This window comes from Rattus norvegicus, chromosome 19, assembly GCF_036323735.1.
Source record: "Rattus norvegicus strain BN/NHsdMcwi chromosome 19, GRCr8, whole genome shotgun sequence".
In the NCBI taxonomy this organism is placed as follows: Eukaryota; Metazoa; Chordata; class Mammalia; order Rodentia; family Muridae; genus Rattus; species Rattus norvegicus.
In genome coordinates, this window is record NC_086037.1 from 44,754,583 (window position 1) to 44,782,501 (window position 27,919).

Here is a 27,919-nt window from a genome sequence, read left to right on the forward strand (position 1 = left end):
TGAAACTGTGAATAAATGAGAAGGTTTGCAGAATTTCATACCCTAAGGCAGGACATAAAAATTATGCTTATTCCCCCCCCCAAAAAAACCTGAAGAATTTCTTTATAAGAAAGGTTTATATTTTGAAAATAACAGAATATGAGCAGTCCATGAATTGTGGAACAAAGCAGAATTTGTGATCTTGAACTACACCCTACAAATAATGTTTTAACTTTATCATAGGTTGTTAAATTGATTGTTTTGCTGCTTTGAGTTTAATGACTATTTCTTTTATTTTACTATTTAACATTTTTATTTTATTTTTATTTTAATAAAAATGCTAAATGCTATACATTTGTTTTAGCTTGTCAAAATAGTATTTCAGAAATGTGTCTATACCCTTCCCAGCTAAATACCATTGTGCACACACAATGTGCCACACTAAACATTTGTGTCATACAACATTTTCTTCAGGACCCTTATATCTAAGTGATGTTTGTAAGGTATTTTTGATATTTAAATATTTTATATCATATATTTATGTTTGAATCCTATAAAGTTTATGATACATTTATCTTATGCATTTCCAAAACAATGTTTTCTAGATTGTCTATCAAAACTATATACAGCTTAGGATCCTAGCAGATAAATTATGTATCTTGACTAAGGTAGCCTATTTTGAATAAAGAAATCCTAATATTTTTACATTAGTATTTAATTTAAAACCTCCTCAAACGAAACACATTTTCATCTGTGAAAGGTTCAACGTCTACGTACATATTTTGTCTCAGTGTTTAAGCTCCACATTTAGCTAAATGATAAGCAAATATTTGTTGAGGAATTGCATTTTGTTACAGGGTGGTCTTGATATGAGTCACAGCCAGGAAATTAATGCTCAGTTTCCAAAACACCTAAGACATACAAAAGGAATTAAGTCGGCAGCTGTGTGGGCTTCGGCTCTCAGAACTTAACATGCTCCCATGTTTTAGTAAGTGTCTCCCTACTGAAGGTATTTTATTTCCTCACACTGTATATGTAGCCCAGAGATACAGAGTTCATTTAATTGATGAAATCATTAATTATTGAATCTCAGTTTCAGTTGTTCTGGTTATGAGGTAATTTCATGGTGTAGGCTGTTTGTCATTATTATATGATTAAGCACCACTTCTACATATGCTCTAGTCCTATTAGCTACCCTTCCAATTGCATCCAATAAAGGAAAATGTATGAGCAACTTGTAGCACCATGGCTAGTTCAAGCATCACAGGAACTTGACATTAAGACAGAGGAACCTCTCACCTGTGCTATCCAAGCCACAGTGTAAGTCACTACTCCTAAATCAGGCTACTTCATTTCAGTTAGTATGAACTGACAAGAGACTGGTTTAAGAGACAGGACCTCCAAGCCACTCCGGGAAGCCCACAGTCTTACAGATAGTGTCAGGCATTCATTGACAACTAATCAACAGGCATGGCAAGTCAGTTCAGCCAGGGTTAAGGGGGGTGGGGCGTGTTCAGCAGAGCACTGGAGCCTCAGGAATCATACGAGGTAGGGCTGCATAGACAAAGAATGCTGTGGTAGTAGCAACAAGGTCATGGCACATGTGGCTGCATCACGATTCCGTCCTGAGTACAACAGAGGAGCTCCGTCAACCAGCTGTCTGTGGAGCGCTCATGTAGGTGTTACCTGCTAACTGGTGCGGCTGCTCTAGGGAACTGCCATAACGCACGTCAATACTGCGTTAGAAGGTGTGGAAGACCACCTTCACGCACAATGACATAGTGTGTTCCGTATGTGAAACGGCCAAAACCTTAGACAAGCGTCAAGCCCATCTCTGTGTGCTTGCACTCAACCATGATGGGCCTTCATATGTCAAGTTAGTTGAGGTACTCTGTGAAATCAACCTTAAAGAAACCAGGGGAATTGGTAGGCTTCAGAAATGGATTGCGTTGGGAAGCCACATAGCATGGCTGGCTGCAGTTGTGTCGTGGTTAAGGGCTATGGCAAAGAACCTGAGGCCAAAGCTGTTGTGGGAGAGTTCTTAAAATGCAATAAATAAATAAATAAATAAATAAATAAATAAATAAATAAGGAAAAATGTTTTGGCTTATGAACATAAATGGGCTCACCTATCCTCATTCTTCATCACCTACGAATGTACAACCAATATTTGTAACTTCTCTGCTATAAAAACTCTATTTTAGAACACTTCAAACACTCAAAAATGTAGAGCCAGGAACAGATGTGTCAGCAGAGAGCAGTGGACAAATACTTGTGTTCTCCTATGGAATTTGAATTTTATTTGGAATAAAAAAAAATCCACTGACGCATTAATCGAAAGGAGTGACATGACATGATTTGCAGTATACGAAAGTTGACTTAGTTGCCATGGAGACAATGGAGTCGAGTTGAGGAAAAGACTCTGCAAGCAGACGGGGAATAGCTCAGCCGTAGAGCGCCAGCTAAGTAGGCGTAGAGATATGACGTTGATCTCCAGATCCCACATAAAATGCAGTGGTGGTGACAGAGTTTGTAGGCCAAGAGGTGGGAACAGGTTGACTCACAGAGCGCCCTGGCCAGTCAGCCCAGCTTGATTTTGGCAAGGCCTCGGTTACCTGTTTCAAAAGCGCTAAGGGAGCAGCTGTCCTGAGGAGTGGTGCTGGAGGTCATGCTCTGGTCTACACACGTGGGCACACATCTGCACACACATCTGCACACATGTTCATTTGTACACATGTGTACTAAAGATAAATAATCACTTCTCTAATCATGTATCCAGATAGTGATCATTGACAGCTGTTGAAACCACTGTGTGAGAGCACAAAGGAATTCTTCTCAGCGAGTAGAAAAGTTTAACAGCAAAGCCGCTAGAAGTCTTACCATTGCAAAAGCTGAAATGGTCATAGGTTTGGTGTCCTGATATAATAGGAACCAGCCACGAAGTGATCTCACAAAAATCCAAATCAAGGGGCCAGAAAAGGTGGCTCAGGCAATGAAGGCATTTGTTGCTAAGCCTGGCAACCTGACTTTGATCACCAAGACACACATCATAGATAGAGACCCCCAAAATTGGTTGCCTAGCTTCTACCTGTGTACCTCTACACACATGCAAACACACAGTCATCACATGTATGCACGCACATGCACGTGTACACACACACACACACACACACACACACACACACACACATTTTAAAAAGAGTAGTGAGCACAGCTCTTAAGTTTCTGCACTGATGACTAGAAACACATGAACACCCCTCCCCCTTGTTAGGGTGGAGGTCCGGGAATAGCTTCAGGGAGAGCTAGTCCTGTCCATCCAAACCTGTATGGCCTGGGGATCAAACTGAGGTTACTGGACACAGCAGCAGGCACCTTCACCTGCTGAGCCCCGCAACAGCTCCACCTGAATTGAATTAAAAAAAAATCTGTCCATAAGGAGACAGGAATCTAGGAACTATTGCTGTAATAATTAAAAAATCAAATTAATACAAGAACTGTCCAAGGTGTCCTACATATAAGAGAATTAGCACATAGGATATTAAAATTGTCTCAACTGTGTTTCCCATATGATTAGCATGTTTACAAATAAAGAAGAAAGACTGATCAGAAAGATATTGTAAATCACAGTTAAAATTTTAGAGGTAAAAATGTAAGCTTGATTTTTTTTTAAGTCAGGACCTGGGACTGAATAGCCAGTTATGTAGATGCTGCAGAATTAATGACTTGCAAACAGAAAATCAGGCATTTCTAAAGTAACAGAATGAGAGCTCTGGAAGGTATAGCAATAGAGTTAAATGCCTTAAACTGACAAAGGGGGCCTGTGAGAAACAACCAGAGGATAGACACTGTATATGGAGAATAAGAAACCGATTTCTAGATGGGGAAATATAATTAAGAAGATGCGGGAAGCCAGGAAGGAGAGCTGGCTTGAGGTGTCCTGATAAACTACTGTGCTGGGTGAAGAGTCTGTGCTCCAGGTTATGATGTTTAGTCAGCGCCCAAGACAGAAATCATGCTTGCAGTTGCCTGTTTTATATGTGCAAGAATGTAGAAGATATGTAGGAAGTCAGAAATGCATTCCATATAACTAGCCTAGAAAACACTGCAGAACAACACACACACACACACACACACACACACACAGAGAGAGAGAGAGAGAGAGAGAGAGAGAGAGAGAGAGAGAGAGAGAGAGAGAATTGGCCGTTTCCCCCAGATCTCTGTGCACTGTGGCTTTCTGATGCTACCTACCATCTCGAAAGTCCTGCTGCCCCATACCCTCAGGGAAAGATGAATATCAATAACTCAAGTAAAGATTTTACGGAGTATCCATTTCATAAAGTAAAATAAAACAAACTGTAAGTCCAGCAGCCTATGTCTGGACCTGTCTAAAACGAAAGATAGCAAAAAGAGACAACTCGTCAACCTCAAACTCTAGACCTAGTGAAAAGTACCTCACAGGTAACAGAAAAGTAAAAACCTTTTTTGCCATAAAAAAGATCAATTGCCTTCAGATTTCTACTACAAGAAGTATAACCACTTGCCTTCATGTAGTCTCGGGCTTTTCCACCTATGCCAAAGTTCCTGAAAAAAAAAAAAAAGACTCTGAGAGAGTATTTCATGAATAGGCCAAGAGCTTTGGCTTGTAGTGGAAGTCCTATCACATGGTTGGTTACCGGTCCTCAGTTTCATACAACTTCAGCTTTCAGGTCAAATCTCCTCTGCCTGACCATTTCCTAGAATCGCTGGCAACATTTATTCACCAATCAAAGCCAACTGGAGGCAGGACCCTCAGACTCTCACAGGCAGCTGTCTGGGTTCCCATGTAATTTTGGGAGCCACGTGAACACAGTACACAACAAAAGCAACTGAAGGCACAACATGGTACATTAAACCCTGAAATAGCCACTGAGAAGTGAAGGTAAGACTAAGCCAAATAGTAAAGAAGAGTTTTTGAGCTCACTGTCTCAGTGTAAAAAATATAAACGAAAATATTAAAGATTTCTCCATGTCAACTGAGAATCATAGGTTGCCACATTGGAAAAAAAATACACAGATCCCCAACCTACACAGCTTGGAGTAAGCTTTTAATAAGTACACAAAGTAGGTCAAAAGAAAAGGGTGGAAAAAGATACTTTGTGTTAATGGTAAACAAAAGCAATTCTGATTGGGGATGAAGGAAGGTATCCCATAATGAGCAAAGTTCCCATTCAAGAGATAAATTGGAACATTTATGCAGATAAGCACAGAGCTTCAAACAATGCAAAACAAAACTCGGCAGGATCTGTAAGCAGGAGCAGGGAACTCCGTATTTTAGATGTCAATATGACTCCTGTAAGAATTGATTAAATAAGTAAGATCAATAAGAAAAGAGATTTAAACACCATCTACCAAACTGGCACAACTAGCATTTGGAGTGTACGACTTTCTGCAAGAGAACACATACATTCTCTTCTGTTGTACATGAAATGTTTATCAAGATAGAACATTTTCCTGCCCATGGAAAAGACTCAAACATTTAGAAATTCAATTTATCTCAAATATACTCTGAGTACAATGAGAGAACCAAGTCTTCAGAAAAAAAAATGCTCTAAGGATCTGGAAATTAAATCATAGTTTTCAATTTTCAATAACTTAAATTTCAAAGAGCTTGGGCAGTGGCTGGGGCAGGGAGGGGAAGTTAAAAAATATTTTGAATGAAATTGAAAAGAAATCCTATTATTTCAAAATCGGTGGATGTGGCCAAAGCAGTAATAATGTCTAAATTATAAAAGTTTCTACAAACCAGAGGCCAAAAGAAACAGGACAGGGCAGGCTCTGCCTCTGAGCTTGCTGGTCCTGTGTTTGTCATGTACTTTCTGACTGTATCTTAAGTTATTAGCTCTCTGAGAGTACATGCAATGTGCTTTGATCATATCCACCCCCCTCCCCCAACTTCTCCCATATTCACCTTGTTACTTGCCCAACTTCGAGCCCTCTTTTTGTTTATAAACCCATCAAGTCGATGTATGCTTTCATTTATCTTTGGTCGTGACCATATATAAATGCTGGTGCTCCTGCTGTCCCACTTCCTCTTTCCCTCTGTCTCCCCTCCCCCTGCCCTCCCCCCTCTTCCCCTCCTGCTCCCTCTCTCCCTCTTCTTTTTCTTCTCACTCACTCTATCCCAACAGCTACCGTTTGCCCACAGCTCCTTAGCTAGGGCTGGGACTTGGTGCTCACCTCTCCACTCTATCCTGGGATCGTGTCTGGCTTGATCTTGAGCAGGTCTTGTGCATGATGTCACAACACTGTGAGTTCATATATGCAATCACCCTTATGTCTGAAAAACATTGTTTCTTTGTAGTCACTCACCATGCCTAGCTCTTACAATCTTTCTTCCCCCTATTCTGGAATGATCCTCGAGCCTTGGAAGGGATAAGTATGATGCCCCATTTGAAAATGAGCACCTTGATCAGTTGTGAATCTCTGTTATTCACTGTCTACTGCAAATAGAAGCTTCTCTGGTGAAGATTAAGAGATGCATTGGTGTACAGGTATAGCAACAAGTCATTGGGAGTCAGCTTTACTCTTTTCTCTTTACCAGAATTAGAATGGCAAGTTTTCCTCTAGGGCTTATATGGCCTCTCTAGCTACAGATTCTTATCCTGATAATGGTGTCAGATGTCATGCTAATGGATTTTATCTTGTGTATTGGGACTTAAGTCCAATCAGTAGGTGTCTGGTTAGCCCACCAATGCTTGTGTCACTATGTTACCAGTGTGCATGCTCTCAGGGTTCACATCTGAGTGAATGATGCTTACTTTTCTCTTCCAGTAGTGTGCATAGCAATTTCCCACCTAGGAAAGCCAGCCAGTAAGGATGAAGCTTCCAGGTGAGTACCAGCTTGACTTCTCCACGTTCTATGATGCAAGCTGATGGTGGTGTCAGCAATAGGGTCTTACAGTAAGACTTCGGAGGGGGACAAAGAACACTGTAATATTTGGAGTCATCTATGAGATCCACTGGTCAATTACTATAAAAGATTTAACCCATTCCTGACATTGGATTTTTTTATTTGGTAGCCTGTGGTATATAGAAGGGGCATTATCACATTATATGTTAACTTCATTTTAACTCTTATTGCTGTGTATGCATATACCTTACGGAACTTCTGCAATAGCAGGTTTCCATATAACCTCTTCAAAAGATTTTTAGTGTTGTCTATCTCTCTCTGTACTCTCTCATCTACCCTGCCCTCCAATCCCCAACTGTATTTTAACCCTTTCTATTCCATTACTTCTCTTAACCCCTTATACCGGTGTCTTTTCTTCCCTCCCTTGAAAGTTCTCACACCAAGACCCTTTAATGGTTTCCTGATACCTGCAGTATTCCAAATGAGACACACACATATGAAGGTTCAAAACTAGCATCCTCGAGTGAAGAGGGCATTCGGCATTTGACTTTCTGGGTCTGGCTACCTTATTCAGAGTGACTGTTGCCAGCACTGTTCATTTACCCACAAACGTCACAATTTTCTTTTTCTTAACAGCTCAGTAATACGCTATTGTATAAATATATCACATTTTCATTATCCGTTCATCAGCTGATTTATCAGTAGATAATATGCAAAGAACTCAGAAACAAACAAACCAACAAAACAAAGCAAAAACTCCAAAGGATTTTGAAACCCTGTGTGTAGCCATGAAATTTACCTACTTGGAATTAGCATCTTCACGGGAGAGTAGGGCGTGGTTATCGGATGGACACTGACTTAGCTAGTGTTCATGTAAGATGAATCGATTGGCTCATAAACAGACACAACCACAAACAACACGCAAGGGACTCTCTACTTGCAAACCAGGAGAAGTAGTGACGCAAGTTACTGGAAGCTAGGAAAGAACTCCAGCCAATTAGAAGGAGCCAATCCTGGTCATCAATAAGGGGTCCCTAACCCCAGACCTGAGAGACAATAAATTTCTGTTGTTTTAAGATCCTAAATGGTGGGGTTGGTTCTGGCAACATAAAAAAAGGCATTCTTCCGGTCAGGATTAAAAGGCTAGTCTTCATCCCTCTGCCAGCATTCCCATAATCCATTTCACCACCCAGAGGCGTCAGCACTGACTAGTAGGCAGGTTCTGTCTCCATAGTTCCAGGCTCCCCTTTGCTTTCCCATCACTAATGATGGAGTCTGTAACTGTGGTCTTTTCCATCCTCACACCGGGTACCAAATAACAACTATGAGATGTAATTATTTGTCAGTAAATTCCTGGGCCATATGCTTGGGCTTGTTCCCTGACTAGTTCATAATTTATATAACCCACTTATTCTATTCTATGTGTGCCACATGCCTGGCTACCTCTTCTCAGTTTCATACATCTGTGTCTTCAGAGTCCCGGTGGCAGATCTCCCTGCCTCTGACAAACTCCCAGAGTGGCTATCTCTCTACCAGAGCTCCCACCTCCTATTCCCTACCTTATACTGATAGGTCACCCACTCTTTATTGACATGGGATGCTGCCACACAGTGCTCGAAAGATTCTCTCTATACTTGTCCCTTTTATGCTTTCCCGGTTCTCCAATATTCCTTTCACTCAATTCCGCATTTTTAACTCACTCTATCAAAATAGCCAGAAGTTTATTTTTGAAAAGACAGTTGGCTGGAGCAGGGCACATTTCTGTGGTAGAGTGCTTGCCTGTCCTGGGAGAGGCACCTCATTAAGAGGAGGAACTTCAAAGATCCTATACAGTCTGGAACCTGGATACTTCACGATATCACAGCTCTCATCCTCTTCTGTCACTCGTGTCCACTGTGGAGGGTGGAGTCTGTTTGCTAGTCCTTGAACACACCCAGCTTGCCCGCTTCATCCTATTTGCTCTCCTGTTCCTTACGCTCTGCGTTGTACACGGCTTTCCGTTCTGATCTTCAAAATGGCCGTTCCTTTCAAGGCCTCTGCCTCCCTCTCTTCTCCATCATCTCCTTTCTCTCTGTCACTCATGGACATCTGGTACAATCTATATCAAGATGTTATCTCTCCCTATTAAAGGAAGTTTCCTCAAGAGTTTTAAACAGTTGTGTCTGCAGTGCCCAGAGCTGAGCCTTCCACACAGCTACTGATTTAAATATCTGGGGGGAGGTTCACTTGCACATATGCTGTTGAAAGTCACGGTAAATGTGTGAATACCACAGGACAAGTTGTGGGAGTTGGTTTTCTCTTTCCACCATTCAGGGATCAGACTCAAATGGTCAGGCTTGGAGCAAGTTCCTTTATCTACAAAGACATCTTGCTGGTCCCGGTACTAACTTGAGCAAGGAAGACGAATAACTAGAGATAAATCCAGCCAGCTGCCCAAACCTTGTGCTAATCAATATCCCTGAACTCTAACCAGCCTACAAGTCTTAGGAGCTCTCCCTCTGTGGCATCACACTGTAGTGTGATTTGAATAGAGATCAATATGAAATGACAAGGTCTAAAATTCTTCATGTACACTCAGATGTCTGTTCCCCCTGTTGACAATAAAAAGATTTTTTCTAACCCATTCAAAATGTTCAGAAACAATCAACTCAAGTAAGATGGTCAATAGGTAATGTTTATTGAGAATTGGTCACAGTTACTTACTCATTTTTACCCAATTAGACTCAAAAAGAGAACCATCTAGTTCCTGGATCTGGTACTTATAGCTCGTTCACACATGATGAATTTTCTTATGGATACCAACGATGCATGGATGAAAGCAATTGCTGTGTGTACATGTTTCTTAAACAAGGTAGAAAGGCTGAAAACGATCCTTCTGATTTGTCCAGGTGTGCAAATGGCTCTGCTCCCTTGTTGCAACATCCAAGGAAGCTTTCTTAGGAAATACTCTGGTCTTGATCCTTGATTCCTAAGAAGTCGGTTGATCTGCTGTGGGCTAAGTTCTTAATTTGTCTTCTGAGGAAAAAAAAAATCAGAAGTTAGTTTGCCTGTAAAACACAAGTCAGTGACCATTTAGAAATTCTACCAGTGACATGAGGAATAAGCTCAGTGTCCCATAAGGGACCAGATTTCTTGCCTTCGGGATGAACTGTGAACAGATCATTTCCAGTTGCACGTGTCTAGATAAAGCAAGGGAAGGGACGCAGCTCAGATGTGAGGGTGCTTGTTTTGCATACATAAAGCCCTGGAATGCTTATTTAATTTTTAGTTATTTTTTCTTCTCTCATACAATACATCCTGACTGCAGCTTCCCCTCCCACCACTCTTTTCAGTCTCCCCTTCCTTCTCCCCCAGATTCACCCTCTCCCCTTCCCACTCCCCATCCCTATCTTCCCCTAGAAAAGAGCAGGCCTCCCAGGGACATCAACTAAACATGACACAGATACAAAGTGATAAGGCGCAAATCCTCACATCAAGGCTAGCGAGGCAACCCAGTAGGAGGAAAAGGGTCCCAAGACCAGGTAAAAAAGTCAGAGAGACCCGGAGTTCCACCCCCATGGTCAGAAGTCCCCCCAAAAGACCAAGCCAGCAAACATAAGAGGTGCAGAAGACCTAGTGCAGACCTATGTAGGCTCCATGATTGCTACTTCAGTCTCATGAGCGGTCATGAGCCCTCCTTAGTTGATTCCTCCTGGTGCCCTTGACCCTTCTGGCTCCCACAATTCCTTCTTCCCTCGTCCTCTGGGTTCCCTGGAATTCCCTAAACTTCCAAGCTCAAAGGGCAGGGAACCACTGGAGATCTCCAACCTGGGCTTGCTCTCTGCCTGATGTGAGGTTGTGGATATCTGCATCTGCTCCTGAGACGGCCTCTCTGATGATGAATAGAGGAGGTTCCTACCTATGAGTATAGCAGAACATCATTAGGAATCTTTCCGCTGATTGTATTTATTTGCTTACTTACTTACTTACTTAGCCTGCTATGTCTGGTTCTACTATAGGTCTCTGAAAGCCCTGGGATTTTATTCTGAGCACTGCCTCAAGCAGGCATAACGGCCCTCATTTATAATTCTGACACTAAGGATGCAGAAGCATCCATAGTTCAAAGTCATCCTTAAAGGCCAGCCTTAGATACCCAATCCTTTGTCCCAAGAAGACAAGAAGGAAATAAGTTTGTCTCCTTTGGATCATTTAGAAATGCTCTCCCCTTGACATTTAAGATCACACCTTATAACAGAAGCATGATTTCGTAAAACCCAGTATCACTTCACCTCAGGTTCTCTTGATCTGGAAAAGCACAGCACAGGAGGGCCTGGCCCAACCATATTATGAATTTATCACTTAGGAGTGAGAGCTTGAACAACTGAGATATTTTAGAAGGATTTTCATTTTAGGAAAAGACATTAAACTAGAATCTAGGAACAAAGCCTTACACACATTGTAGAGGGGTTCTGGAATCCCAATTACATGGAATTATGCCAGAGACTTAATCTTGATAGAACTCATATCAATAAATACAAAAGTGAGAACTTTTAAAGCCTTAAAATCCTGAGTGTGATTTATTTGATGTCGGAAGACTTCTAAGCAGGCTGCATGTTAGACATGGGAACCAGAGTAGTTTCTACAGTAACATGTATACTGTCGTGTATGGCCGTCTTGGAGGCATTTCCTTAAGCTGGTGGCTAGGCCACATGTGTGTGCAGGCTTTAGTTTTATTCTAACTGCTCACTTCTCTTGCTTAAGAAACTCTAACTTCACACATAAAATGTAACCCAAAATTCAGGGACAAGGCTCACCTAACCCCTGATAGCACTTTGAAAGCCATTCGTTACCAGCTCCAACTCCAACTTCCACTGGAGCTTGGTGAAATCTGTTTCCAAATATGGTGAACATTCCTCTATTGCCAAAATGGGAAAAACAGTTTTATCCCTCATTAAAAGCCATCTACCAGGAAAGCGGCTTCCCTGTTAAATTCCCAAATAGACAGAAAGGCACATTTCACACACAGCTCCTGGGAGGCTTGTCCTAATGCCGCAGAGCTTCAGGAAACGTGAAGTCACCGTTCTTGATACTACGAACACTTTTCTAGAAATTCTCTAAGCAGAGCTTATCCAGTTAGGACAATGATATTTGTACATAGAGAATTGTGTGGGGCTTGTGTTTCTACACTTCACATAGAAGACTAAATTCTTCCTCCTCTCTATTTGAATACCAGGAAGTTTGTGCACAGGGGTGTGTGTGTGCACGTGTACTTTATAAATGCATGCAGAACAGTCAGCTAGAGATATCTACAGGTGTCTTGCAGACGACTTAGTCTGGGTTTACAGGTAGCCCTTTTAGGTCATCTTGCCTAAGCCCATATCTGCCTGGGGAAGGACTCCGGTTCAGCTCTCTCCGGGATACCCAATGCTGCTAACCACACGTCTCTGTGCCCATCGCAGTAGCTCCAAGAACTTCAGCGAGGACCTGTGGGTGGCCCTTTTCAGAAGTCTCCAAGCCACCTCTGCCTATGCAAAAATTTGCAGCATCTGGAGGAGGTTCTCTCTCCTCTCCAGGATCACTGAAGAGCAGCATTTGTCCATGCCTGCCAGAGAAGAAAAGGCACCAACAAGCTCCGAGCCGCCGGCTCCAGCCCACTGACTGAGTACATCACTTCCCCGGCTGAGGGAACCAGACCCGGTGGGCGAAGCCAGGCAACGATCCCTCCGTTCTCCCCTTCCGGTGGTCCCCTTCTACTCACACCATCTGGGAGCCTCAGCCCGGTCGCCTTGAATGGCAGCAACGTACTTTCGTCCCAGGCTGGGCATCGCGGCCAGGCCACCCCCCACCCCGGCACGGTGGCGTTCCAGGTTCCGAGCCCCGGAGGCTGGCTCGGAGGGCTCCCCCGTGCCCCCCCCTCCGAACTCCTCCGTCCCCGCCCCGTCGCAGCCGGAGGCCACCCTGGGCCCAGGCGAGCGCTTGCTCCCGGGCCACCCCCTCCCCTCTCCCCCATCCCGGGCGGGGGCGCGCGAGCGGCGGTGACGTCAAGGGGCGCGCGGTGGCAGCACCTCCCCGCGCGCTAGTTAAAAAGAAGAAGAAAAGAGGGAACGAAACATGAGAGGCTGTGTGAGAAGCTGCAGCCGCCGGCAGAGGAGACCTCAGCATCCTCGGGAACCCAGCGCCGGCCCTGCCTCCGCCCGGCCCGCCGCCGCCACCGCCGCCCTTTCGGTTCCTGCTACTGTCTCACCTAAACAACTCCCATTCAGCGGACAAGCGAAGTTCTATGACTGTCTTCTCCTCTCCTTCCTCCTCCTCTTCCAACTCCTTCTCCTCCCACTTCCCAACTGCTGTGGAAAGCCCCTAACCCAACAGACGCTGGCAAGGTTGCGGACAAGTGTCATCTGCACTTTATCTTGCTGCTCCTCCGGCTGCCCTAAGGCAAAGTTGCATAGCTCTACATCTTTCTTCCCCAGCCACCTCCCTCTGCCCCCGAGAGTGTCCCGCTGCCCCGCAGCACTCTCCTGGAACTGCGCCCTAGTGCCCCTGCTGGGCAGTGGCCTTTTCCCCCACCCCATCCTCCCGCGTCCTGCCCCTGCTGCTCCGGGCAGACGATGCTGAAGATGCTCTCGTTTAAGCTGCTACTGCTGGCCGTGGCTCTGGGCTTCTTTGAAGGAGATGCCAAGTTTGGGGAAAGGAGCGAAGGGAGCGGAGCGAGGAGGAGAAGGTGCCTGAATGGGAGCCCCCCAAAGCGCCTGAAAAGAAGGGACAGGAGGATGATGTCCCAGCTGGAGCTGCTGAGTGGAGGAGAGATTCTGTGTGGTGGCTTCTACCCAAGAGTATCCTGCTGCCTGCAGAGTGACAGCCCTGGATTGGGGCGTCTGGAGAACAAGGTAGGCAGTCCCCAGCCTCCTACATGCAGCTTGCTGAGATGCTGATTACTACAAGGGAGTCCAAACTTATTTGGATAGTTCTGATAACTTTTCTAAGGTGATTGTTTCGGGCATGTGTTCTCAGCGGTGTACCGATAGCTCTTCCTCCCCTCGAGCCGGTTGCGGGGATGCTGGTCAAACTTGCCTATCTGTAGAGAGTCGTTTCTGTGGTACCCGCGTCCGGGGCTGAGTAAATATTTCAAAAGAATAGGGATTAACAGTGTGTTTTGGATCAAATGGAGCACTTGGTGAGATGGAACTGTAAATTAGGGTGGCTGTGGTTTCCGGTTTATTCTTCTGGGGTGAAAAAGATTTGTTCAGTTTTCTCCACGTGTTCTAACTAGAGAGCGGGTTGAATTATAAAAGCTATCTGGGCTCTGTTGGTTTCTAATCCTAAACGCAATCCGATGGGTCTAGCTTGCATGACAATGGTTAAGCCAGGAGAAGGGAGTTCCTGGTACCTTAAGAACTCAGATTTTGCTGGAGCTTCTTACTCGGTGGTTTCTTCTTGTGGATCTAAGATCCAGGTTTTCACCAGTGCTACGTGGTCTAGGAGGATCTTGTCTAGAAACTCATATTTATGAGTGATGACATATGAACTTCCCATGCGTTGATTAGCTTATCCAAGAAGTGTCTTTCCCCCCAACCCCCCAATGCAAGAGGTCGTTGGTCTTGATTCTGCATCAGATTTTTTTTTACGTGGGATGCTGTGTGCTGTGTGCTGTCTGCGGGATCCTGCCATTAACAATCACTGCACGGGGAGATAAACAATCAGGTGTCTCTGCTCCCGGGAGCTCTCTTTGCCCATTTTAGGTTTAATTAAGAATTCCTCTGTTACAACTCTGCAGTTGTCAAGGTCTGAGAGACACTCGGAAAACTTGTGCTCCACTCTTGCTGGCCCAGGCATTAAAAAAAAAATGCCCAGGCTGAATCTAATTTTTGTGCTCAGTTCACGGTAGATTTCACCCTATTATCATGTAAACAGCTCCTGCGAATCAACATATGTGTCTGGGTGGTACCTCTCACTTTGTTTTGTAACAAAAAGCCATATTGCATCATTTAATTTGCTCAAGTCATGCAAATAGGGAAAAAATCAATAGGACAAAAAGGGGTCGACTTATCCTCCCCCCCACTAAACTGCCGCCCACACACAGCGTCCTGTTGCTTATGGCCGGGGAGTAACAACACCACCATTGTGTTTGTTAGTTGGTTCACTAATGGCTGAAACTAGAGAACATCATTCTCTTCCAGTCGCCAGCTCTGTCCAAATGTCCATGCCTTTTGAGGGAACGTTTGTCCAGCTCCCTCTATTCCCAGATGAGTGAGAGCTGTCTTCTGTGGGTTTCAGCTGAAGCTCACTCTTTATTCTTACCGTATGCAGCAGTAGTCTGAGACGGGGAACACATATCCCAGCGTTTTATTCACGACAATGTCATTAAGCCCCAGCCTCCTAATTGAATGAAGCTACAGAAACAGCTCAGTCCTGAGCATCTTAAAGACTTCTCCGGGAGTCCCCACCCCCACCCCCGAGGGGGAAACTCAGAGAAAGGTGTAGAAATATTTACTCGACATCAAGTGTCCCTGTGTGTAGTGTATGCTGCGAATAGAAGGAAGATCTAGGGCCCCCTGCAGTGCTGACCTCTTCCAGAAACATGTGGAATACAAACTTGGTTCCAGAGTGAGGAGAAGGACTAAGGGAGCAGACTGGGGGTGGGAGGGAGGTTATAATACTTAAGGGGAGATACATTAGGAAAAAAATAAGGAAAGTAATTACGTAGGCAAGGTCTGCCGTGCTAGCTGTGCATGTGCCTGTGTAAGCTCTCCCAATCTCTAGCAGACTCCACCAGATTTGTTTGGAAAACGTGCAAACCCAGTCGGATTCTGCAGGCTCTGCTGCTCTATTGCAAGAGGTTTATAAACAATACTCAAATTGTTCAAGGCAGAGATTTGGAACAGCCATGCCCATGTATTCGTGACCTACGTTCTCAAATTTTAATAGTTTGTAAAACATGTTATTTTATAATAAACATCAGTGTTTCCCTTTCCCCATAAGCCTTCCTGGATTATAGTGTATGTTAGGGCTTCATTTTATAAATTCGTGTACAAGAGAGATGGGGGTGGGGTGGGAGGGTGGGCATTTGTTATTGTTATTTACAGAAGAAAAATATTCCCAGAAAAGATCTTTGCATTTTATCAACTTTTCAAGAGAAGTATTACGCAGAGTTTCCTGAAGGGAGAAATTTTTAAGACAAATAGATAATAAGGCTGAGCATGCTCAGTTAAGCAGTTAAATCCAGTTGCTGGACTCACAAACTTTCTTTAGTCAGCTAACATTTAGTTCAGTTTCTCGGACTCCATTGCTATGTTCTGATGTTTGAGTTCCTTGTAGGTTTTAATTATGTTATGTAATATAACATAATGGTATGCATTAACTACGGTAACACATAAGAGATGCCAAAATTTAGCAGGATATATTGTCTTAGCAAAATGGATGCAGACCCTAAATACTGCATGATAAAATGATCTAATTCTCATTAGCCAAGTTGAATCTACACCCTGTCAAAATACCCAGTTCCCCAGTTCTAAAACTTAACTTGTAGTTACAGAGGAACAGTCTCTCTCTCTCTCTCTCTCTCTCTCTCTCTCTCTCTCTCTCTCTCTCTCTCTCTGCCTTGGTGGTTTCACAGCCAAAGCTGTCAAGGAATGGGTGAGAAGTAATTGTTTTCAAGTGTGCCCTTTTACAATCATTTGTTTGCTCTGGCCCTTGCAGGGACAAAGGCTATTGTTGACCACATCCAACTAAACAAATAACTCATCCTGAGGTCCCTTTAACAGCTGCCTTGGGACAATGATCTATTTACATATTAGCCTAAAATTGAAACTGAACTCTTTAATGACATAATCCGGCACTATACTGCAGCGCGTGTGTTCTGCCCAACAGCTGAACAGTCTTGCAGGCATATGAGTTTTTAGAAATGGCTTTTCTGTGGACCAAGTGATCTTAAAGCGACATCATAATATACTGTCATGTTTTTCCTCCTTTTATCCCTTCATGGAACCCACGTGGGTTCCTTTTTACCTCTTTATTCAGTTATTTGATGGATAAAGAGAAAGATAAGGGGGTCTCTGCCACTGACGTCTCTGCTGATAAGTTGTAAGCATGGGGCTGTCTGCAGACCCCACTTATTTTACCTTTCCCCACGAAGATTTCACTTTCCCCTGGCTACAGATGAAAGGGTGAACTGCCAAATGTAACAGATTAGTCAGCCGCAGCCCCTGTTCTTCCTAGGCTGACTGTAATCATGGTTCCAGCTTTTACACGATCTCCAAAGTAGATCTAGCTAGACCACTAGAACTTAATGACTGTGTGTTTGGCTTTTACAAATTAAAACAAGGAATTGATCTAACTTTCTTCTTAATGACTGAAAGCAACGTCAGGCATAAAGTTAAGAACCTGTGTGCCCGCGCCAGGCACGTTGGAGGAGAGAAAGAAAGAGAAGAGGGGGTAAGTCTGCCTCCCTCGGCACAGCACACCAGGACTCATCCGTCTAAACTGGTGTGCTTGGGCTGAGTCAGTTTCATTGACTTCAGCGAGACTATTGGTTCATTGAAACCAAAGCCAGAATGATGACTCTATCTATCTTCAAATAGGTGTTTATACTGCAGACCTCACACGGAGTAAAATGTTACCATCCTGCTGGGCCGGAACAGCGTCAAACCTTAACAAGAATAATATTCTACTTGATTTCAGATAATTTATGGAAGCCTATTTGTGAGACGTTTGATGAGGGATCTTGTGGGTAGGACACATTCCAAAAATTGTAAGAGACAAAATTCTTTAGGCACTAAAAGCAGGCTCTTCTGGAAGAACAGCTGGAAGAGAACATGGGACCATTCTGTGTCAGCTCTTTCAAAAAAGAGCAGCACAAACCGTCTCCATAAAAGCGAAGGTAATTACAGCCCGGTTGTCAGAGAGCAGGAGAGGTGGCTTGGGCTCCCTGCTATTGTTTAGTCCTTGGAGGATTGCTGTATGAGAAATAAACAGAACTAAGCTATACACTCTTCATGTTGAATAGATCCTGTGAGGTCTCCGGGTGGACAATAAAAGACATTAAAAACATTCTTGGAATGCAAATTCTAAGTGTCTGGTATATGTTTTCTTTTAGAAAACTTGGACCGTTTAGTCAATTGTCACTTAAACAAACTGATAAAAATTAAAATGTATATGCAACTATGATTAATAACTTTGGAATACTCCAAGTAGTTATAATATACACATGATTTTTTTTCTGAACTAGAATAGCCACTTTAGACTCTGGATTTAGATTACCTCGTTCTTTAGATATGGGTTTTCTTTTTAAGACCCTTGTCTTATTATAATCCAGAAAAAACACTGGCTAGATTATTTATTCAAATTAGCTTAACTTGTAAAAGAAATATCTGTTTTAAAGAGCTAAACACTTTTCCAAAGTTTCAAACTTTTCATTTTAACACGTTGTTCCAGAGAAATACTCAAGAAGTCCACATGGAAATACTATAAAATACACACGCTGTGGCATGTTGTAGTCTATGCGTGGGCGAATTAGTGCTTGATTTAGGTAGCACTAATTTTATTTATCAGATATTATGCTAATACTGTCCCCTATACTTACTGAAGGATTCCTCAAATTAGGTTTCCAAGTGAACACTGTTGCTAAGACCCATTCTACTGACGAGTTATTAATTCAAGTAATCAAGTCCTTCGAGTTGATCTGACTGCAATGAAGGACTTATCAATGTGTGAATAGTGATAAAAAGTATTTTTCCATTAAAATAACGACTCACTGTACAAATGCACCTTCATTAGGCTCCATATTTATTCATGCATATAAAATGCCTAAGGAGCCAGCTAAAAAGTTTTTCCTGGCTAAGATATAATGAATGTTTAAAATGGGTCTTAAGCCTATTTGGCCCACTGTGGGGTATTTTTATAGACCACGAAAGGCAGTGCCCAGTACAGTCTGCAGATTGGGAACAAGTAGAAGTTTACCAAAATGCTATTTAAGCACACTTTGGAAATCATATTAGGAGCTTTAGGAATTAAATATATTTTTCAGTCATGACACAAATAAGCCATGTGTTTAAATTACACTTTGGACACACTTGGATAAAGATATTCAATTTTTAGGGGAAAATACTACTCAATATATGCTCTGAGTCAGAGGAAGTGGGTCGAGCGTTCAACAGTCTGTATACATCTCAATTCTAACAGCAAAAGGACAGATTCATACATTTGAATTCCTACAGACAAGAGGAGCTTCTGTGCATCCTCCTCTGACCTTCCTCTCCTCACCCTGGCCTCAGAGATAACGTGCATCCTTCTGAGAAACCGTACTGTGACAGTCACTCTTTTTATCTGAATTAGACTTCTGTGCTCACATGATTGAAAGGGGTGGGGGAAACCTGACAAAGTTCACTTTTCTCATGACTAATGAGATGTGTTTCTGATTTGTGGCTTTCAGATCTTTTCTGCCACCAACAACACAGAATGTGGGAGGCTCCTGGAGGAGATCAAATGTGCTCCTTGCTCTCCCCACTCCCAGAGCCTGTTCTTCTCACCTGAAAGAGATGTCCTGGATGGAGACCTTGCACTTCCACTCCTCTGCAAGGACTACTGCAAAGAATTCTTTTACACTTGTCGGGGCCATATTCCAGGTAAAAGACAAAACACAGCACACACACACACACACACACACACACACACACACACATTTAAACATTGCCAAGAATCTTTTTGAGGCCCCCGCCCTTCAAGGTTTGCTTACAGGTGTTGCAAATTGTGCTTTCCTCCTTATTTTACTTCATAACCAACTTTTCCAAAGTCTTACGTTTTATTGCATATTTGAGCGGGCAAACACGACACTAAACCTTGTTCTAATGGTTTAAGTTTCCCATTAAGATCCTAAGGCAAATGGTAAACCTCTTACACATGAGCAGGGAGGTCTCTCCTTCTACTACAGAGCCAGCATGGGATAAGGGAGCACCAGCCGACTTCAGTGATATTTCTTTGGGTAAAGTGTGACGAGGAATTCCCCAAAGTGAGGTCTAACTAAGCATTCACATACAGTGACAAATCCATGCCTTAGAATCCATGCGGTGGGTAGAACTCTGAAGTCCTGCCATTTGGACACAGAGAGAACTGCGTCCCAAGAGAACTCTCCTGATAATCTATATCGTACCATGAGAAGATGGCAGAATTGCTGTGACGCTCTTCTGCACAAGGTGTCACAGGACACCTGGCTACCATCGCCTTCCAGACCCTGATAAACAGAATTAACATGGGCAACACCGAAAGTTTATACCCTGGGGTGAAGGGCAGCTCAGTCAGTAAAGTACCGACCACAAAAGCATGACGTTCTGAGTTCAGATCCTCAGCATCTATGGAAAAAAAAAGATGGGCATAGTCATGTGCATGTGTAACCTAGTCATGGTGCATGTGTAACCTGGTCATGGTGCATGTGTAACCTAGTCATGGTGCATGTGTAACCTAGTCATGGTGCATGTGTAACCTGGTCATGGTGCATGTGTAACCTAGTCATGGTGCATGTGTAACCTAGTCATGGTGCATGTGTAGCCCAGTCATGGTGCATGTGTAGCCTAGTCATGTGTGCATGTGTAACCTAGTCATGTGTGCCTATGTAGCCTAGTCATGTGTGCATGTGTAGCCTAGTCATGGTGCATGTGTAGCCCAGTTATGTGTGCATGTGTAACCTAGTCATATGTGCATGTGTAGCCTAGTCATGTGTGCATGTGTAGCCTAGTTGTGTGTGCATGTGTAGCCTAGTCTGTGTGTATGTGTAGCCTAGTCATGTATGCATGTGTAACTTAGTCATGTATGCATGTGTAACCTAGTCATTTGTGCATGTGTAGCCTAGGGCAGGGATCAGGCACAGGCAGATCCCAGGAACTTGCTTGAGAGTGTGTGTCTGTGTGGTTCAATGAGACAGGAAGGGATTGAAGAGGATACCACCATTAACCGCTAGCTGTTACATTTACGCATGCATGTACACACATATACTACATACAAACACGCCCACAGACATTTATAAATTGTGCAGCTGTCTTTTTAATTAGAGGAATAAACATGGAGGAAGAACATAAATGTAACAAGAAGGGTTCTTAGCACAAGTTCACACATAAATCACTCCAATGAACCATTTATAAACCTAGATGTATTTAAGCCTGAAGAGTAGTAGGTTGTGACTGGGATGACTCTTTCAAAGTGCTATACATACCTTAGTACTTTTCAGACCCACAAAAAAAAATAGAAAAAAATTAATAGAACTCTTATAAATAATAAACACATTAGGTTTGCTTGTTCCCTTCGTTTACAGCATGACACGTACCTAACCCCTTTTGGATGTGAGAATACTGTTTTTATAAACTGTAGCCACGTTTCTGACTTTTCTTAAACTAGCTGTCCTCCCCCCCTTATCGCATTCCTCAATGCAAAGTGGAACCGCTCACAGTAGCCTTGATGGCCCACAGAGAAGTCATAACAGATTGGGGTTGCCGCTGACTTCCTGCCTTTACGACCATTAGCTGAAACTGATACCAGTGCTTGGCTTCTTCATTGAACTTTATCACCTCACAGCAAGCTCAGCATGCTAGACGCAGTCTCCCCCACGGTGGTCTTTACGTAGCTGAAGTTGTTTTAGTGTTGAAAATAGCGAGAAACAAGCCTAGAAAAGCAACTAAAAGAGATCACAACAAACGGCCCTGGGCCCCGAACTGCAAGTGCGTCACTTCCCGGCTCAGCCTAGGTGGTGACGAATGACAAATTTATTTTTCGACAAAGTTTGTGTATATGTAAAGCTGCTGAAGTGCATCAAGATGTCAAGTGCTCTTTGAGGCCACCCAGGCTGCCTCGAAAGATAACCACATGAAAGCCCCACTCCAGAGGTGGAGAGGGGAGAGAGCGGCCTCCAGACCCAGGGAGACCTTAGCTGCAAGCTGAAGGGACAGCCTCGTCTTAGGTCACATGCTGATAATACTTTTAAATACTTGTCCCCCGTAATAGCACACACTCTTTGCGGCATTTACGGTCATTGATTTATTAACCAGCCCAGGTCCTGGCAGGTAGGGTACCCATGCCTAAGGCGAGGTGAACGAAGCGCAAGTCCTCCCACCAGCCCCTGCCTCCAGCACAGAAGTGTGCCTCACCTTCCAGCACACGGGGGCTTTAGAAATGGTTACAAAGACAACCTTGTGATCATTTCACCTTAAGTCCACTCTCTGCTTTTACTCCTCTCAGAAGCCCAAAGCGTGGGAAACAGCTACTTTGAGATTTCATTTTATAGGAAACTTGATCACAGTATCTCAGCTGTTCCTTCTGATGCCCTCTTCTTTATGCTAATCAAAACTCTGAAGAGGAGGAAAACCCTAAGGAATGTGCTTTGTAAAAAAATTCTGATGAATAAATAAATACAGAAAAGAGATTCGAAAGCAGTAAAATTGTGTATTACTCTAGACTGTCAATCAAAATGTTCTCCACTTGTGGACTTAACTGAGAAAGGGAATTTCCTAAAACTTCTCCAGTACCGAAACTGCTTACCCCGTGGGTCTTTCCTTTGGCCTGAATGAGCTGAATGGCTATTTCGCGTGCATTAGAGCTGGTGTAAGGCACATAGAGACACCCATTGGCATTGCTTTACTCTTTGTAGCTATTGTCGTAATGATTTTTTATCACTTCTAGACAGTCATGTCCCACCAGTCAGTTCCAGCCGTGTGAAAGGTCTGCACCCAATTAGTTCAATTGGTTTAATCCTGTGGCTAATGAGGCCAAGGTCAAGGGTTTGAGTCCACTGAGTTTCCCCAGTTCTGACTCCATCAGATACCTAACACATGTGTCTTATTAGTCCCAGGGAGAAAGGCTAGAGGTACAGGATGGACAGCCTTCCTTCCAGGACCTCAGCAGCTCTTCCCCCTTTCCGTATCATGATGGATGAACGCAGGGGTAAAAGATGACTTCTCTAAAATACATAGTGAGAAATAAACTGGAAGAGATAATAAACTCTGGGGAGTATTTTCCAGGTCAGTATTTTTATTGGGTGCTGTGAGGGATACAGGGCTGGATTCACCACTTTGGAAAATGGCTGCAAAGTCTGAATACTTGATAAATAACCAAGGGTTTAACAAACACAGCTGCAAGAATACTCCTGGTATGCCTGCATTTGTAGACCTAGTATGCCTGCATTTGTGGACCTGAGCGTAGTGTGGTCATCCAGGCAAGGCTAAACGCATATATTCAGTAAACGTGTCTCCAGCGAATTCTTCCAACCAAGGTTGTGTGCTTGGTCAAAAGAATCAAGACATCTAAGTTCACAAGTTTGTGAAGTTACTTTCTCGCTTAATGTTAAGATAGTCTATTAGAAAATGAATTTTCATCTGCATACTAGTTTGCAAATACACCAATTGCTTTAAAACAAACTTAATTTTTTCTTTTCTTATTTTTACTCAGTTTTTTTTTGTACTTTTAGTTTTCAACTGGGTTCTTAACCACTGAGGAATGAGTAGGGAAAGTTATGTTTTACAGTGAACTCCCAAGATGAATAATAAACTCCCCGTTCCTTCCTATATCTGATGGTACCAGATTTTCAAAGGAAGAAAACCTCCTCATTGCCCTTACTAAGGAGCATCTTCTGACTGCCACACCTCCTTTCCCATCCCCTGCATCACTGAGGACACACACAGTACCCTGCATGCCTATGTACACGCACCTCCTGAGGGCACACACAGAAACCTACATACATACATACACACACACACACACACACACATACACACACACACACACACACACACCTTTGAGGGCACACAGCATGTCCTGCATAGCACATTCCTGAAGGCACACACAGTACCTTGCATACCTGTATGCACACACCACTAAGGGCACACACAGTGCCCTGCATATTTGTGTGCACACACCCCTGAAGGTACACACTTTTCCTGGCCTTCCCCAACTTGTAATATTTCCCAACAGCCTAAGCAGAACTTGCTCTTAAAGAGTCTCTGTCAGGCATTAAAAGGTAATAAATACATTTCACCCAAAAGTGAGGTCAAAATGTATCTCGTGCTTTATCACGTGGGACGCTTTCACCCCAAGGTTGGTTTGTTCTGAAGTTTGGGTTGACCCAGGTCAAGCCCACTGGAAGAGAGCTTTGAGTATCTTGAAAACTCTATCAATAAGCCTGACTTGGCCCAGCCCCAAATCTTGTTCTTAGAAACTCTTGCAAAACCTGAATTTGCTATATAATTTTTGAACTCTGACTAAGTTGCCTGATGCTTTTATCTCGAAACAGTGTTAATATCAAGACTGGGCTTTGAGTGGTTGGACAAGAGCTCCAGCATGTATGTCCTTAACCCAGATCCTGATTTTAAAAAGACATGCTTGGAAAGTGCACATCTTCAGACTACAGATGCATCTCATTGATAAGACCAGGATCTTATTACCTCAAACTATAGATATAGTCAAAATTTTCTATATTTTCCTTCTGACTTAAAGCTTTGAATTTCATAGAGAAGGGGAGCTGTACTTCTACAAATTCTCGTAGGGTTGGGGGGATGACTCAGTCAGCAAAGTGCTTGCATGAGGACCTGAGATCAATCCCCAGTGTGCATGCGAAAAGCTGGGCACAGAGGGGAGAGCTGCAACCCCAGGGATGGGGAAACTGAGGTAGAAGGTTCCTTAGGGAGCACTGGGTAGCCAGTGCCATGGAATCTGGGAGCTTCTCAGTCAATGAGGGGCCTTGCCTCAGAGACTAAGGAGAGGAAGAGTCGAGGAAAACATCAGATGTTGGCTTCTGACCTCTACAATTACATCTGTGTTCTCACGCTGCACATGTGCGCATACACACACACACACACACACACACACACACACACACACACACACACCAAGTTTTAATAAGGAACATCTTTATTTTACCCACCTGCTTAGTAAATCTATCATGTAATCTATCATGTTTTTGTTCATGGGTGTGTCAGTTTTTCCTCTTAAGAAGATAGATGAGATCACTTAAATATATATTGTCATTATCCCTTAGGGGAAAAAGTTCAAGAAAAAGGCCTTCACAATAATTGAAATTAGAATTAGCATCCATCCCTTGCTTAAAGATCACACAGTGGGTCATTAATTTAATATGGAGACTTTTGCTATCTCCATATGAATGCATTGCATTAAGAGAATCAGCAAACAATAGACCACTTGTCATGTGTTCTTTTTAGGAAAGTATTTAGTACTGTAGAAAAATTACACTAATTAGCAATGAGGTCAGCTCACACATGTAAGCTGTGATCAACAAGGAAGCTTGGGGAGAGTCAACACAGGGACTTGTGGTATCCCAGTACATTTTGCCACTGGGTTTTTATAACATGTCATTGGGCTTTTATAACATGTCTTTCATGTAGCCTTTCAAGTAGCCAGAAGGGGGGCCTGGAGAGGATGGCTCAGTGGTAAACATCACTGACTGCTCTTACAGAGGACCTGGGTTCCATTTCCAGTACCCACATTGGCAGCTCACAACTGTCTGTGACTCCAGTTCCAGGGGATCTGATGCCCTTCTGGCCTCCTCAGACTCCTGCACATATGTGGTGCACATAAACACATGAAGGAATACACATGCACACCATATGGACGGATACCTAAATCTTTTAAAAGTACTCAGTGTAAATTATACTTTTACCAGAACTCTTTTTTTTTAAAGATTTATTTATTTATTTTATGTATATGAGTACACTGCAGCTGTCCTCAGACACACCAGAAGAGAGCATCGGATCCTATTACAGATGGTTGTGAGCCACCATGTGGTTGCTGGGAGTTGAACTCAGGACCTCTGGAAGAACAGTCAGTGCTCTTAACCATTGAGCCGTCTCTCCAGCCCTTACCGGAACTCTTAAATGTGTTTAAAGAAGAAAAGAGCATCTCCCTCTGTCCCCTGTGCTTTCCCTGTCCTATTGCTGCAGTCTGGGCCTCCCTGGGATTATTTGTACAGTCTCTACAAGTCGTCTCTGGCCATATGCCCCGTCTTTCAAACAAGCTGGTTTTACTACGCAGGTCCTAATGAGTCTTCCTACGTTGTCTCTTTAAAGGTCTTCTTCAAACAACTGCTGATGAATTTTGCTTTTACTATGCAAGAAAAGATGCTGGGTTATGCTTTCCAGACTTCCCGAGAAAGCAAGTCAGAGGACCAGCATCTAACTATTTGGACCAGATGGAAGACTATGAGAAAGTCGAAGAGATCAGCAGGTCCATACAATTCTCTCTCTCTCTCTCTCTCTCTCTCTCTCTCTCTCTCTCTCTCTCTCTCTCTCTTCCCTCTCTCCTCTCTCCCTCCCTCCCTCCCCATCCTCCCAACCTTTTTACTCTTAAAGAAAAAAAAGTAACAAATTTGTGGTTTTGACAGCAACACCCCTATGTATGCTTATGTCCAGGAGTCATAGACTCCACATGCATTAAGGCCATTTTCCTTCATAGTACTTTGCTCCCCTAAAATTATAGGTTAAATGCATTTAATACTTAGACATAATCCTATGTTATGAGCTTGGCTTCTCTGTGACTCATGGGAATTTTATGGGCACAGTGTTCAACTTGGATTTTATGATTGTTGTTAGCTTTATGGCACCATGGAAATATTCAGCACAATTATTATTAGCAAATCAGTTTTTCTTTATATAAATAGATCTTAGAACATTCTCCTTAAATGCCGTCTCATAAAGGTTCATTATTGTGAGTAAAAGCAAATTTTAATTGTAGTCACTGAAAGATGAGCTAATGAGCTAATGACATTGCAGAATAAATGATTTGGATTCTCACTTTCACTTTCTGAGAAAATGATATCTTGTTATTTTCCATTGAAAAGATGATATGACTTAGAAAAAGGAATCGTATTGTAGGACTCCTGGGTTAGCAGTCCTTCTCGATTTCCAAAACCATTGGTTCTTTGAGACAATAAACTTTGGTGATACCGAATGCATCCTTTGGCACCTTCATTAGAAAAAGGGCTGACTGGTTTTTTCTGGTTTGTTTAGAAAGCACAAACACAACTGCTTCTGTGTCCAGGAGGTCATGAGTGGGCTGCGGCAGCCTGTGGGTGCTGTGCACAGTGGGGATGGCTCCCTTCGACTCTTCATCCTAGAGAAGGAAGGCTACGTGAAGATTCTAACCCCAGAAGGAGAAATGCTCAAGGAGCCTTACTTGGACATTCACAAACTTGTTCAGAGTGGAATAAAGGTTGGCCTTTTCATTTCTTTATTTTGTTCTGGTTGTGTAGGCTTTATCTTAAATGCACTCTACTTCCCTGAAGGCATATTTCTTTAATAAAATAAAGAATACTTGCGAGGGAAAATAAGAAGGTAGTCAAGAGCTCAATAATTGCAAAACAGAGAGGTTTGAAGACATTTTTGTTTTATGTACTGGCTGCCGAGTGATGTAATCAGGGTGATATTTTCACATTTACCCTACCTAGCGCTCATATTTTAAATAACTGTTGCCTTTAGGTCTTAGTCAATGGGTATAACATTTCATATTACATATTCACATATCCAGTAGAAAGATGTTATTTTGGAAATTGTAATTGGTTCCTTTATCATGCCTTTATTATGTCTGTATCATGAAAAAAATATTTCTTTGACTTCTTTGTACAATGCTTTTACAGGTAAGTCAAATTTTTAATCAAAACTTAGTTATCTATAGAATACATAATTTGAATTCACCAGTCAAATAACGTAGGTGTATAAATAAAATGTCCCGTTCATGTTACATGAATAGCAGACGGTGCTGGTTGTAACAGGGGTTGGTTGTCGGGTGCTATAAAGCAGCTGTGGCATTCTAGAACCGAGACACAGGCACCATCTAATGGCGATGCTAGAGGGACACCAACAAGTCTTAAGTTTCAAAAAGACTTGGTTTTCCTTTTCCTTTTTGGAGTGGAAAGGAAGGTTTACAATCTGAGGCTCATGTAGCCAAGAACTATTTGATGTGTGTCTTGTTCTCAATGAGACTACCAGAAGCAAAAGGACTCAATGAAAGAAAAACTATATTCCCAATATTTGTTTAGTATCTACTTTAAAAAAAAAGTGGAATGAGTCAATAAGGACACAGATAATG

General features: G+C 42.9%; 1 protein-coding gene and 1 long non-coding RNA gene across 2 annotated transcripts in view; one reads left to right on the forward strand and one right to left on the reverse strand.

The window, feature by feature from the left end:
* Nucleotides 1-9,521: 9,521 nt before the first annotated feature.
* LOC134483509 (uncharacterized) lies at nt 9,522-12,742 on the reverse strand. Its single transcript, XR_010060338.1, has 2 exons — nt 12,606-12,742; nt 9,522-9,883 (listed from the first exon to the last, which is right to left on the reverse strand). It is a non-coding gene; the product is annotated as an uncharacterized LOC134483509 (long non-coding RNA).
* Nucleotides 12,743-13,455: 713 nt separating this feature from the next.
* The window catches only part of Hhip (Hedgehog-interacting protein), an 88,841-nt gene continuing 74,377 nt past the window's right edge, over nt 13,456-27,919 (forward strand). The window contains exons 1-4 of the mRNA NM_001191817.1: nt 13,456-13,734; nt 19,275-19,467; nt 25,903-26,059; nt 26,842-27,043. Of these exons, the coding sequence (NP_001178746.1) occupies nt 13,456-13,734; nt 19,275-19,467; nt 25,903-26,059; nt 26,842-27,043 (831 nt within the window). The remainder of the gene's footprint in view (nt 13,735-19,274; nt 19,468-25,902; nt 26,060-26,841; nt 27,044-27,919) is intronic.